Raw genomic sequence first — 13,596 nt, forward strand, 5'->3', positions numbered from 1 at the left:
GCCAAAACAGGAAATAGAAGTCTTTGTGGGTTTTTTCTTCTAAACTAGTATTGAGTAAAAATTAACCAAAGTTACAAATTACTATCAAACTTAAAGTATTGACTACAATGTAAATATACTGGTGATATGAACAATTAATATTATTAAAACTATTAATACTACTGTTATTATATTATTAGAGAAGTCAAAATTGATAGGAAGGCAATGTAGAATGGAGAACTGCAAAGGCTAAACATGAATGCCAATACAGAAGGCTATATAACTACTTTATATTGTTATGTTTGTCTTGTTTTTTCTTTTTTTTGTTGTTGTGGGGATTTTTTCTGTTTTTAAATGTAAACATGTTTAATAAAAACTATTTTTAAAAAAGATGATGTTGGATAACCATTTGTCTAGATGTAGGGTTTCCTGCCTAAGCAGGGGATTGGACTAGAAGCCCTCCAAGGCCCCTTCCAACTCTGTTATTCTACTCTATATGTACGTCATTATTAGCCATTCTCTCACCTTCCAGATTCCATGCTACAACATAATTATCAATGTGTAAAATTTGGAAGTCTAGAAGTTGTCTTGATTGTTGAAAGGTTCCCTTATCTAGTGGTGACCTGAAGTGGCATGACGGTGAGGGCAACCGTATCTGATGACCTTTACTTATCAAAATGTCTTTCATTCAACCCCTACTTCCTACTTTGACAATAGGGCCATTGGTTTAGATTCACTGAAGCATACCAGGTGAAGTATAAATAACTCACACACCAGTGCCATCAGGAGAACTTCACTATTTGGAAGAGCAAAGAGTAGAAGAGAGGCAAGATGATCCGTCCATTGCTTGCTTGTTTTTTCGTGGTGGCCTTTGGACAACTTCTGGTAAGAGGGGATCAATTAAGGGTGTTGGGCTTAATTACCAAGACAAGTAACCTTGAAATCATTTCTCCTTCTTTTCTGCTATTCTGCTTTCCTTCTCTTATTCTTTGGATGAGATCCTCAGAACCAATGTAATTGCCATGTTTGACCACTATATTTGCACATTGCTTATATCTGCAATTATCTGCAAGAGTTGAGGTGGAGAAATGTCAGATTTGTGTCTGAACCCTCCAGGAGAGTCTTTCCAGGAGAAGCTATTAATATTGCCTTCAATTTAAAAAAAACATTTTCTAATTCCCTGCAGATGTTTCAAAGTACAATTTTAATTTTATACAAATTAAAGCAGGTAGTGAAACCCTATTTCACATTTTACATTCTTCAAAAAGTGCAACTTTGTCTATTCTTCTGGTGTTTTGGAAAGCTCTTTGGGCATTTCTTAGATTAAAAAAGGGCTCACATTTGAATTGCAAAAATACCTCCGCACAGTTATTCAAGGTACACTTTTTTTGTTTTTCTTACAATCATTTTGAATGTTCATTTAATGAATCAACGATTAGTTGGTTAAGATCTGTTTTCAGCCCTGGAAATAAATGTGTACGCTTAAACATAAAAAGGAATACCATAGCCTTTTTTTTTTTACATTTCTCCTTCCCTTTCTATTTATCTTTCGCTTCTTCATTATTTTGTTAATAATCATGAACTTTTTTCTTTCAGGTGGTCCAGGCTAAAGGGAAGGTAAGCACTCCACATTTCCAATTTTTCCATGCCATATCTGCCATCCACAAGATTAAGATTTATATTTGCAGAACCATGATTTTGCTAGTGTCCCTTTTTTTAATTAATTATGACAAGGTTTGAAAGATAAATTCCTGCTTTTTGCCTACAGGACTCACGGGAAAATCCAGGCCATGAGGTGGAACTTAAAAATAAAATGTTTCATTGATGTTATTTTCTTTCATTTAGATGTCATCCTCATAATTGCTATTACTTCACTTCCTTCAATGAGCTCTCCTAGGAACTTACTAAATGTTAGAAAGGGTTGTCTCTTGCCCATATCCACTATGGCTTCCCTCCTTTCAGGGGTGTTTCTGTGCTTCATCTTTGGCCAAATGGGATAGATTGCCGATTATTGCTCTTCACTTGCTCATCACAATTTTGGTTTTCACTCTTGCCCATTTTGACAGGCTGTTGTTGATCAGGCTAAAGGTCAAGCAGAACAATTGAAAGTTCCAGTGCCACAGGACCTTCAGGTAAGTGTCAGAAAATATTATACTAACATCCCTTTAGTGGAAGTTCTATAATTGGACACACAGAGTGGTGGTATTCAGCCATATTCCAAAAATCAGCAAGAATTGAAATACTACAACGGGCAAGAGATGATGGATAGAAATAGAATACCTACTAATATAACATTTATGCTGTTAAGATTTAGAATAGAGGTAGAAATTAGAAAGGGAGAAATATTATTATGCCTATTTCTATATAGTATTCTAAAATCAGTCTGGTTCCCCTATCATAGAGTCTCCTCCTAGCATGGTGTCCTTTTTCCTCTGCCAACCAGAAGGCCAGTTCCCCTACCATAGAGTCCCCTAGCATTGTGTCCCTTTTTCCTCTACCTGTCCTAACTGAAAGCCCTATCAGCTGTGGACCTGACCGGCAACAGGGAGGCGCAACTCCAAAGCTGCGGGTTGCCAACCCCTGCTCTAAAGTAAATTCAAGACTTCACTCAGTTCAGGAAGATTTCTCCAGGGATCCCTTTTCCTTTGAAAGGATTTGGAAAAAGAAACAATCTTTCTTTCAAACTGATAGAGGGAAGAGTAGGATTTCCTGCAGGGCATTTACAAAACCTATTTCACTCCCAGCAACCAAGAGCAAAAGTGTTCTGTGTTTCCACGATTAGTAGAGGAAAGCAGAATGCATTAATCTTTGTTTTTCTTATTTGTTCTCCAGGAAAAAAAGAAGCATGCAGAGGAAAAAGCAGCTGTGAGTATGTTGGAAAGATGCTACATTGGCAAATGACATACAAGGGCAGCTCTATCATTATGTAAAGGGAGACAACCATCTTAGCCAGGAAGGAGGAGAATGGTGGCAGGCCTTTTGAGGTTCTTATCCACTATGCCACCCTTTTCCTATTTCATTCTCTGTTGGGAATACAAGTCTCCAAAATACAACCTGGCATGGATTATTTATAGAGTAAGGTTCTACATTATAGAGTAAGGTTCTTCATTTAGGCAAGAAAAATGAAATGCACAGGTACAATATAGGGGGTATCTTGCTCAATAGTAGTAACTGTGAAAGGGATCTTGGAGTTCTAGTGAACAACCATTTAAATAGGAGCCAGCCCTGTGCAGCAGCTGCCAAAAAAGCCAACACAGTTCTAGGCTACATAAACAGAGGGATAGAATCAAGATCACGTGAAGTGTTAATATCACTTTATAATGCCTTGGTAAGGCCACATTTGGAATACTGCATTCAGTTCTGGTCACCACGATGTAGAAAAGATGTGGAGACTCTAGAAAGAGTGCAGAGAAGAGCAACAAAAATGATTAGGGGAATGGAGACTAAAACATATGAAGAATGGTTGCAGGAACTGGGTATGTTTAGCTTAAGAGAAAGAAGGACTAGGAGAGACATGATAGCAGTGTTCCAATATCTCAGGGGTTGCCACAAAGAAGAGGGAGTCAAACTATTCTCCAAGGTACCTGAGGGTAGAACAAGAAGCAATGGGTGGAAACTAATCAAGGAGAGAAGCAACTTAGAACTGAGGAGAAACTTCCTGACAGTTAGAACAATTAATCAGTGGAACAGCTTATCTCCAGAAGTTGTGAATGCCCCAACACTGGAAGTCTTTAAGATGATGTTGGATAGCCATTTGTCAGAACCGGTATGGGGTTTCCTACCTAGGCAGGGGGTTGGACTAGAAGACCTCCAAGGTCCCTTCCAACTCTGCTATTATATTTTATTGTATTGAATTGTATTTGAAGTCATTAGAGAAGAATAGAATAGAATGGAATGGAATGGAATGGAATGGAATGGAATAGAATAATACTTTATTTGGTCAAGCGTGATTTGACACACATGGAATTTGTCTCCACTCCAGAAGCTTTCAATGTACATGCAAAGCAATAGAGTAATAAGAATCATAATAATGATTCCAATAAGATAAGTCATTATCCTCCAAATTTGTTGGATGTGCTGTGGAGGCTGATGGGACTTGTAGTTTCTCATTTGTAGTTGATTCCCCCCCCCTTCCCCTTTTCTACAGGAACTCCAGGGGGCTGCTGACGCTCATGTCAAACCCTTGCCAGCTGCAGCACAAAATAACCTTCTGGTAAGTGTCCAAAATGTTATACTAATATCTCTTTAAGTTCTACAATTGAGTACAAACCAAAGAGTTTTACTCTAAGGTGGTTTCTGGGTCCACAACTTGAAGACGGATGCTACAAGACTAATATTTACCCTTTGGTCTGTTCTGTAAGGCAACCCACCCACTTCCCTCAATGCCTAGGTTGAAACATCCTGCAAAGCATGATGGGAATCTCAGGATGACTGGTCAAAGCGTTTATTGCCTTCCTGCTGCTCCTTCCTTCCTAGTCTAGAAAAACAACTTTAAAAGTCTGGAATATAACGAGAAGTCAAGGAAACCAGAGGTGGGTTGCTCCAGGTTTGGCCCGGTTCGGCCAAACCGAGAGTAGTATTTTGGCCTAAGTCACAGAACCAGCAGCGACCCAAGCTGGCCATCCCCTGAACCAATTCCCCTGTCGCCGCTGTCGTTGCCTACATATTGTTTAGTAGTGCATGTGCTTGTACAGTTCACTATAAATTGTTCTGTGCATGCATGAAGAACAATTTACATTTAACTGTGCACACATGCGAAGCAAACCAGTAGTAAAACTGGGAGCAACCCACCTCTGAGGGAAGCCCCACACAAGGATGGTTGTATAATAAAAGGCAGAAGATTAACAACCACTACTTCATCACCGTTCATCTAAATCAGGACTCTCCGAACTTGGCCACTTTAGGACTTGTGGACTTTAACTTCCAGAATTCTTTAGCATGGCTGGCTGAGGAATTCTGGGAGTTAAAGTCCACAAATTTGTCAAGTTGTCAAGTTTGGAGAGTTTTGATCTACAGGAAATTCAAGACCTCACTCAATTCGTGAGGATTTCTCCAGAAATCTCTTCTTTTTTTTTTTGAAGGAACTTGGAAAAATAAATAAATTCCCTTTGTACCGAAACAGTAGGGGTAAAGAAAGACAATTTTCCCAGAAGGCCTTTTAAAAAACTGATGAACTCCCAGCAACCAGCAGCAAAACTCTTCTCTGTTGTAGTAGGGGAAAAGCAGAAATTATTAACTGTTCTTTTATTATTTTTTATTTAGAATAATGCACGTCTGGTGAAAAGAGCTGCTGTAAGTATGCTGGAGGATGTTACATTGGCAAATGATAAACATGTGTTGAAAGAAATGTCCATCTGGGTTCAGTTCCAAGTGGGAAGAAAGACATGGGGACTGCTTGGAAGGATGGTTTAATGGTGAAGCAGTACCACCAAGCACATGTGATTCCGGGTTCAGTGGAGTGGAGATATATATATATATTTATACCCTCTCTTCAGCCTTCCCCTAGAGCTTCCTGTTCCTGTGGCAAGGGCATATATCCTATTGGCTGCTGTAGGGATCATGTGCAAATCCTAGGAGTTTGTCTGAGATAAATCTGGTTGAATTGTGCTGGGTGATGTAACGTCTCCAGGTGCCATCTGCTGAGCTCCCCAGGTGCCATCTGCTGAGCTCTGCTGCTAGATTATCCTATCATGTCCTGGAGAGTCATGTCTTAATCCCATCACCTTGGAGCTGGAAGCCTTTTGTTTTGTAGATAGGATGGCCCAGTCTTTTGTCTTGTAGATAGGTTGGTACCAGTCTTTCTGGGGCTATTAACAAAGGTGGGGGCTGCTTTCCAAGAGCATGTTTCTCCTTTTCTCATCCAGGGAGGTATAATATTCTGCCTTTTTAATATTTCCTAAACATATTTCATTCTTCTAGTAGAGGGGTGGGTGCTAACTTTCTACATATGTTTAGCTCTGTCATTTGGTAAAATGAGGCAAGCTTTTCAACTAGGAAGGAGGAGAAAGATGGCACAACTCTGATGTTTTACCCATTAAGCCACCCTTCTCCTGCTTGATGCCTTCCAACTGTACTAGGAATGCAAGTTTCCAAAATTCCATCTGGTGAGGCTTATTAGATAGTGAAAACCAGCCATTCCCAGTCTTCTTATCTACCTGTGTGTTGATGAGATGAGTTCACTGTGGAGGTTGATGGGACTTGTAGTTTATCACAACTGGAAAATGATAGGTTGGAGAAATCCCAGAAGTGCTTTACTTTCCCCCCCTGTTTGTTATAACATTTCTCTTCTTAATTTATTTCACTTTATAATACATTATTTACATATTTATTCTCTAATCATTGATAGAATAGCTCTCATATATTATAATAATCAGATTCTTCCTTTCCTTTGATTGCAAGCATTAATCTATTCATTTCTGCACATTCTAATATTTCTTTAAACACATTTTCATCCATGGGGATTTCTTCACCCTTCCAATTTTGTGCAACGACAAGTCTTAGCTGCAGTTATTAAATGAATAATCAAATACACATTTTCTTCACTATATTTTTCTGACGAGGTACCCAAACAAGAACAGTTTAGGTTTTAGATCAATATGTTGCTGAGTCATCTTTTTCAACCACATTTGGATTTTTGCACAGTATTTTTTTGCTTCTATGCATGTCCACCAAATATGATAATACGATCCTGGTGTCTGGTGACATTTCCAAGATTTAGTTGATTTGTCTTTAAACATTTTTGCCAATCGTTCGCGTGACATATGCCATCTGTAAAACATTTTATACAAATTCTCCTTGTACGCAGTTGACATTATTAGTTTATAATTTCTATCCCACAGTTGCTGTCACTTAACTATCGTATGCCCAAAGTTTTTTTCACCCATGCTATCATTGTTTCTTTGACTTGTTGTTCTTCTAATTTAACCCGCAGTAAATACCTATACAGTTTTTTATTGCCCTTTCTTCTGTTCCTGTTAATATCTTATACAATTCTGTCAATTCCATATAAAAATCGTATCATTTAGCGTCTTTTTCAAAAGGAAACTGGACTTTCCTGGTTCTTCAGTTCTTGGATGAGAGGCGAAATGTTTTCAAGGAGGGGGAGGGGGAAACCGCAAGAAAGTCCAGCTGCCTTTTAAAAAAGCACCTTTGGCTCAATCATGACTTTGATGATTGAGAATATCCATGGATTTTAAGATGTAGAAGGTTCACAAGACTATAAAAGAGAAGTGCATAGTTGGATCCCAGCGCCACCCACATAGCATCTTGGGGATGGTTCCCAGAGCTCTCCAAGGTGACTTGCTTTATTTGGTCCTTTTCACTATAGAGGGGAAAGTGATCAAATCCCCTGATTAGAGGACAAGGATATTGATTCTATTTATTTTTTAATCACCTCCAAATGTAAACAAAATGGTTCTGCTTTGTTGTCTTGGCCTTTGTCGTCTTTCGAATGCAATCCTTGGTGCGTGCTTGCAAGGCCAGGCAAGGCTTTTTTGCCCGAGGAAAAAGATTATTACCTTTTCATTTCAGACAAGTTCAAATCTCATTGCAAATGGATTCTCTCGCCTGCTTGTTTTTTAGCCTGACCAAATGGAACAAGGTGGAGAGAATGGCAACGATCAGGAAGGAGGAAGAGGAAAAGGAAAAGGAAAAGGAAAGGGGAAAGGAAAAGGAAAAGGAAAGGGGAAAGGAAAAGGAAAAGGAAAAGGAAAAGGGAAAGGGAAAGGAAGACAAAATCAGGTAAGAAAAGGGATCAAGTCCCAAAGTGACCCATATACCTATCATTCCCATTACTAGCTTTGATCCTCTCCTATGCCATAAACAACCCAGAAACAATGTTGAAAACAAACTTCCAAATGTAGTTTATGCTGTAAATGCAGCCATTAGGTCTTTAACTAACCTGGTTAAATATGCTGAGCAAACCCAGTTGGACAGCAAGCTGCAGATGCAATTTATTGCATTACCCTCCCCCAGTTCAACATTCTGCTGGTTTGCGGGCGTTACAATTCTCAGCTTGTCTAGCGAGGATGACTGAACCGCTATATTACACCGTTATTGAAAGTCAGGTTTCTCTGATCATAGATAAATAACAGGATGGACTGTCTGTATTTTTTCTAGAATGAACAAGGGGGACAGGATGACCAACAGTAAGCCCTACTGGTAAGTTTTCTAATGCAATATCAGTTTCCAAGTATTCGTGTCCAAGGAACTTCGGTCTTTTCTTACTGAAGGTCAAGATTGAATTGCAGTCTCCAATTTCCAGGATACTGGTTTGCAGGCCTGCCAGACTGGCATGAGGGGGGGGGGGGCGCTCTGTAAATTAGGAATGGAATGGAACTGAATGGAATAGAACAGAACAGCTTTATTGGGAAAGTGCAATTGGACACAAGGAATTTGTCTCTAGTGTGTAAGTTCTCAGCGTACATACAAACAATAATGTGATAAATCATGATAATAGAATAAAATAGAATGGAATGGAATGGAATGGAATGGAACGGAACGGAACAGAACACAACAGAATAGAATAGAATAGAATCTGGAAGGTACCTTAGAGGTCTTCTTGTCCAGCCCCCTCCTCAAGCAGGAGGCCCTATACCATTCCAGAAAAGTGGCTGTCTAGTCTCTTCATAAAACCTTCCAGTGATGAAGCACTCACAAATTCTGGAGGCAAGCTGTTCCACTGGTTAATTTTCCTTAGTGTTAGGAAGTTTCTCCTTAATTCCAGGTTGTTTCTCTCCTTGATTAGTTTCCATCCATTGTTTCTTGGCCTGCCCCCTGGTGCTCTCAAGAATAATTTGCCCCCCTCTTCTTGTATCATATGCGTAACATCATCATCCAAATAACGGCAATTTGAACTGCATAAGCAATGAAATGACATGCAAGAATTCTTATTGATTGATTGATTTACTTATTTATTTATCAAATTGATACACCGCCATCTCACCACAGGTAGTCCTCGACTTATGACAGTTTGTTTAGTTCAAATTCAAATTTACGATGGCACTGAAAAAAAGTGAATGATGACCGTTCTTCATGCCACCGTTGTGGCACCCCCATGGCCCTGTGGTCAAAATCCAAACACTTGGCAACTGACTCGTATTTGCGACAGTTGCAGTAGCCCACTGTCTCGTGATCGGCTTTTGCAACCTTTTGATAAGCTAAGTCAACAGGGAAGCCAGCTTCACTTAAGGACTGGGTTGCAAACTTACCAACCGCAGCGATTCACTTAACAACTGTAGACAGGAAGGTTGTAAAACGGGGCAAAACTCACTTAACAAATGTCTCACTCAGCCCCCCGAAATTTGGGGTTGCAAGTCGAGGGCTACCTATATTTAAGTGACTCTGAGCGATTTACAAATTTAAAAAAAAAACATAAAACCCGCACAAAAGATATCATTTTGAAGTCATTGTTTCTTCCACCAGATCCCTTAAGAGTGTTGGTACCTGCTTTAGAGGAATAATTTACCAAGTTTCTGTTAGTGGGTTCTTCTTTTATAAGTTTCTATTTCTACCAAGCATTGAGCATAATGATTCCCTCCCCCTTTTATCTCCCATTTACCTGGGATGACTCCAAAATACCAACCAGGTAGTCAAGGGATGAGCCATCTTGGTTCATCACTGGCATACTGCACTCCCCCCCCCCAAAAAAAAGAAAAAACCAGGCAAAAATTAGAAATGTGAAGAAACCTACAAACCATCCTTCTCCGTTGTTCGCTCCTGCAAAAGCCCTGCTGAAACTTAACACTCACATAGCACTGAAACTTTATGAATGGAGAAGAACATTAAACTCACGGTTTAATGGTAAGCCCAGCAGGTGGTATTCTGCCAGTTCGGACCAGTTTCCCCAAACCGGTAGTGGAAATTGCAGGTGGCCTCACCCACCTGCCCCGGCTCTATGGCAACCTATTTAAGGTTGGATGCATGACACTTCTGCACATGTGCAGAAGCGTCCGGGTGGATGGGCGGAGCCTCCCGCTGCCACTACTATTGCTTCGCCTGATCTGGGCCAAACTGGCATCCACCCACTTCTGCCCAAAGGGGATGTGCAAATGCGCGTGCTCACATTTGCAAACCGGTAGGGAAGGTAAGTGAATGCCGCCCCTGAAGCCCAGCGATACCCAATTCCTTTGGGATGGGTATTCTGGGGTTTTGCAGTAGCAGGGGACACTCCTGGGCTGAGTCTCCCACGCTTTCCTGCCACCAAAATGTTTCAAAAATGCAAGGAGAACCTCTTTAGCTGGGGGGTTGTGATCCCATGGAAAAAGGGCCTTCAGCTTTTTGGAATCGCGAGCCGAATTTGCTTCCACTGTGTTGGTTGCGCTCTTGGTCATCTCATCTTTCTGTTCTTCCAGGTGCTGCCAATGTCGGAAGGAAGACCAAGCTCTTAGACAATGTCCTCCTGGCATCCTGATTAGAAGCGATCACTCACTTAATGAAATCTACCAAAAAGCAGGGGTAGCTTTGGGAGTAGCGTCTGTTTATTTCTGTCTTCTGGGTTAAGGGAGCTTTCAATGCCAATAAAGTATGCGTAGCATCCAGTCTTGTCCTTTTATGATTTCGAGTCCTAAAAAGGATCGAGCCTCGATCGCATCAGATGTCCACACGGCCACCAGCCTCCTCTGTCTTGTAAGCCAGGCATCAGCCCTGGGACATAGGAAGACTGCAGCGCCCCCTTGCCTGGCAGTGAGACGATGCTCTCGCTGCTTCTCACTGGAGTGCAACCGCCATGCTGTTGCCACTTCCAGCAGGACCTGGGTAGTCCTCAATTTACAACCGTTCATTTAGTGAAGTTGCGGTGGCATTGAAAAAAAGGATGTTTTTCACAGTCATTGCAGCCTCCCCCCCATGGTCAGGGTTCAAAATCTGAACACTTGGCGAGATGACCTTTCAGATAAAATGAAAGTGAAAAATGCTAAGGACAGTTGCGGTGTCCCGGGCTCAGATGATCCTCCCTTTGACGCTTTCTGACAAGCCAAGTCAACGGGGAAGCCCAGTTCATTTAACAGCCACGTTACTCACTTTACAACTGCAGTGATTCACTTAACAAGTGTGGCAAGGAAGGTCGTAAAATGGGTGGAGAACTCCCTTAACAACTGTCTCGCCTGGCAACAGACATTTTGGGGACTACTTTATGAGGACTAGTTCTACAACCTTGTGACCAGGGAACTACACAAACTTATGTCAAATATCTGCTCTACATCTTGGCTTTGAAAAGCTTTTCAAAGCAGCTCTTCTAGGCCCATGATGGCAAACCTACGGCATGCGTGCCAGAGGTGGCATGCAGAGAGTCCGCTCTGTGGGCACGTGCACCATCGCCAGCTGCTTTTCTGGTATCAGGAGCACACATGTGTGCTGGCCAGCTGGTCTTTGTGGGTGCCAGAGGGCCAGAAAACACCCCCAAAATTGCCCCCAAAACAGGCCATTTTTCAGGCTGTTTTCAGGCCGTTTTGGGGGACATTTTCAGGCCATTTTTCAGGTCGCCATCACTGTTCAAGGCATTTGGTTCAGAAAATGACCGAGAGTTGTTAAGAAGGAAGGTTTCTAGCTTTGGGAAAGCCCCACTAGCAATGGAGTTCCCAGTCCCAATTAGGGCTATTAACAAAGGACTACCTGTGTTTAAATGTTCTTTAAACATTTGGATCCTGTTGCTGTTATGTTTCACCCACATATTTTTTAAAATCCCTACCCAAAGGATAACTGGGAGCATTTAGAAGCAAGATAACCAGAGAGCCAAAATATCTCCAGAGACTTCCAGTTCCACAAAAGTATTTTTGGACTTGGGCCTGCTTTCAGATGTCAGAACAGATCATCCAAAGTCTGGGAAACAGTTGAATGATGCACCAGATTGGGAGATGTTTGTTTAATCCCAAACTAAACAGGGTCTAAACAAACTAAACTCAATCCTTTTTAATTGATTGAGTCAATTGACACAATTTTCTTCTCCCTCTAATCCAGTTAAGACCAGTGAGTTCCCCAAACCTTTGATGGGTGGCTTTTGACCAATTGTTTTTGGAAGGAAGATATTGGTTTAGCTTTTTTCTTTTGTTTTAAAAACCCTGTCATCTTTTGCATCAAACTGAAGTTAGGACGACTAAATGGAGTTGAGCATGGATGCCCTTCCTGATGCCTATATGGAGTTCACAGCAGATATATTCCTTTTGCGCCCGGAGAGAGAAATATCTGCCACTATCTATGATCAAACTCACAGCCTCCTGATTGGGAGGTGAGAGCTCCACCTCTCCGCTCCTTTCGAATTAATCCTTAAACCATTTTAATCCATAGGCTCCTCTTAATCCATTGGATTGTAGATAGATTAGGTAGGTAATAAATTCACACTGAGGCACAACTGCTGTTCTGAAAGGTGCATTGGTTAAGTCATGTTAGTTTATTTGCAAAAAGAAGCTTTTGTATAGTTGGTATCAGATAAAGTTTCAACACCAAGTAAAAATAATCATTTGAGTCGGCAATGATATCCTTGATGAAAAGCCTGGGCAGAGACCATCTGGACTGGGGATGGTAGGTTTCTAATACTATAAAGAAGAAAATAAAACATCCTTAAGAGTTTGAATATCATGAGACTCTCAATAAGCACTCATCATCATTATCAATAAGATCTACCCATAATGATTAATTTCTCGTTTATAGAGAAGGAAGCACTTGGTAACAAGTGGAGATAACGATTAGAACATTATGATTGTGTAGAGTTTATAGTCTGAAGTTGTTAATGCTGGAGATAAATGCTTCCATATCTGATCGGGAACTTCCCACTAGAAGCAGAATTCTAATACCTGATCCGTTTCAACAAGGAAGTTGTTATATTTGTCTGTGCTACTCCCTGATCCCCAGCCCTGGTTTCATAACAAAATGGATTTTATTTTAGGCGAAATCAGCTGCCTAATTCATGATTGATCCCAAGACAGCCGAAAGGGACTTTGGCCAGAGTTGGAAACCAGGTTCTTACCAGTAGAAAGCTACATAATAGAATTAAGCTTTTAATAGAGTCGTTCAGAATTATACAAACTTACAATGATTTCGGGTCCATTATAGGTGTTCTACAATACAAAAATAAATACAGAAAAGTGAGAAAAAAATCAGGACATTGTTTTTTTGTTGATTTAAAAAATCCTGTTCTATCTAAGGTGCAGCAGTCAGTGGTAGGATTCTAAAATATTAACAACCAGTTCTCTGCCCAGTTGCTGGGTGGGCGTGGCCCTGGTGGGCATGGCCTACTTGGCCTCCTGCATCATGGTGGGGAGATTTTTCACCCTCCCCAGCTGGAAACAGGCCTGTTTTCAGACTTCCGGAAGGCCCGATTTTTGCCCTCTCAGACCTTCCGTGTGGCCCCTGCACTTACCTGGCATTCAAAATGGGCTGTGCAGAGACCCCTGGGAGGGGTGGGGCAGGGTGGGAGGGCCAGGGGGTCCTTCCAACTCCCGGTTCACCCGAACCAGTGTGAACCGGCTGAATCCCACCACTGGGTGCAGTACAGTCCCTCTTGAGCAGGGGTGTCAAACTCCCGGCCCATCGAGTGATCCCACTGTATCCATCAGTACTCTCCATGTCTCTCTGTCTTGCACCACCTCCTTCAGATCTGCCATGGTCATCTTTTGCAGTGTC

At 41.3% G+C, this 13,596-nt stretch overlaps 1 protein-coding gene across 1 annotated transcript; it reads left to right on the forward strand.

Moving 5' to 3' along the window:
* Positions 1–801: 801 nt before the first annotated feature.
* LOC309396763 (uncharacterized protein) lies at positions 802–10,501 on the forward strand. Its single transcript, XM_081962169.1, has 9 exons — positions 802–864; positions 1,576–1,596; positions 2,046–2,111; positions 2,812–2,844; positions 4,127–4,192; positions 5,242–5,271; positions 7,561–7,719; positions 8,098–8,139; positions 10,332–10,501. The coding sequence occupies exons 1-8, from the start codon at positions 811–813 to the stop codon at positions 8,128–8,130; spliced, it is 462 nt and encodes a 153-aa protein (XP_081818295.1). The 5' UTR covers positions 802–810; the 3' UTR covers positions 8,131–8,139; positions 10,332–10,501.
* The last annotated feature ends 3,095 nt before the right edge of the window (positions 10,502–13,596 follow it).

The sequence above is a fragment of the Natrix helvetica genome (genome assembly GCF_964273705.1).
Source record: "Natrix helvetica genome assembly, chromosome: 9".
NCBI lineage: Eukaryota > Metazoa > Chordata > Lepidosauria > Squamata > Natricidae > Natrix > Natrix helvetica.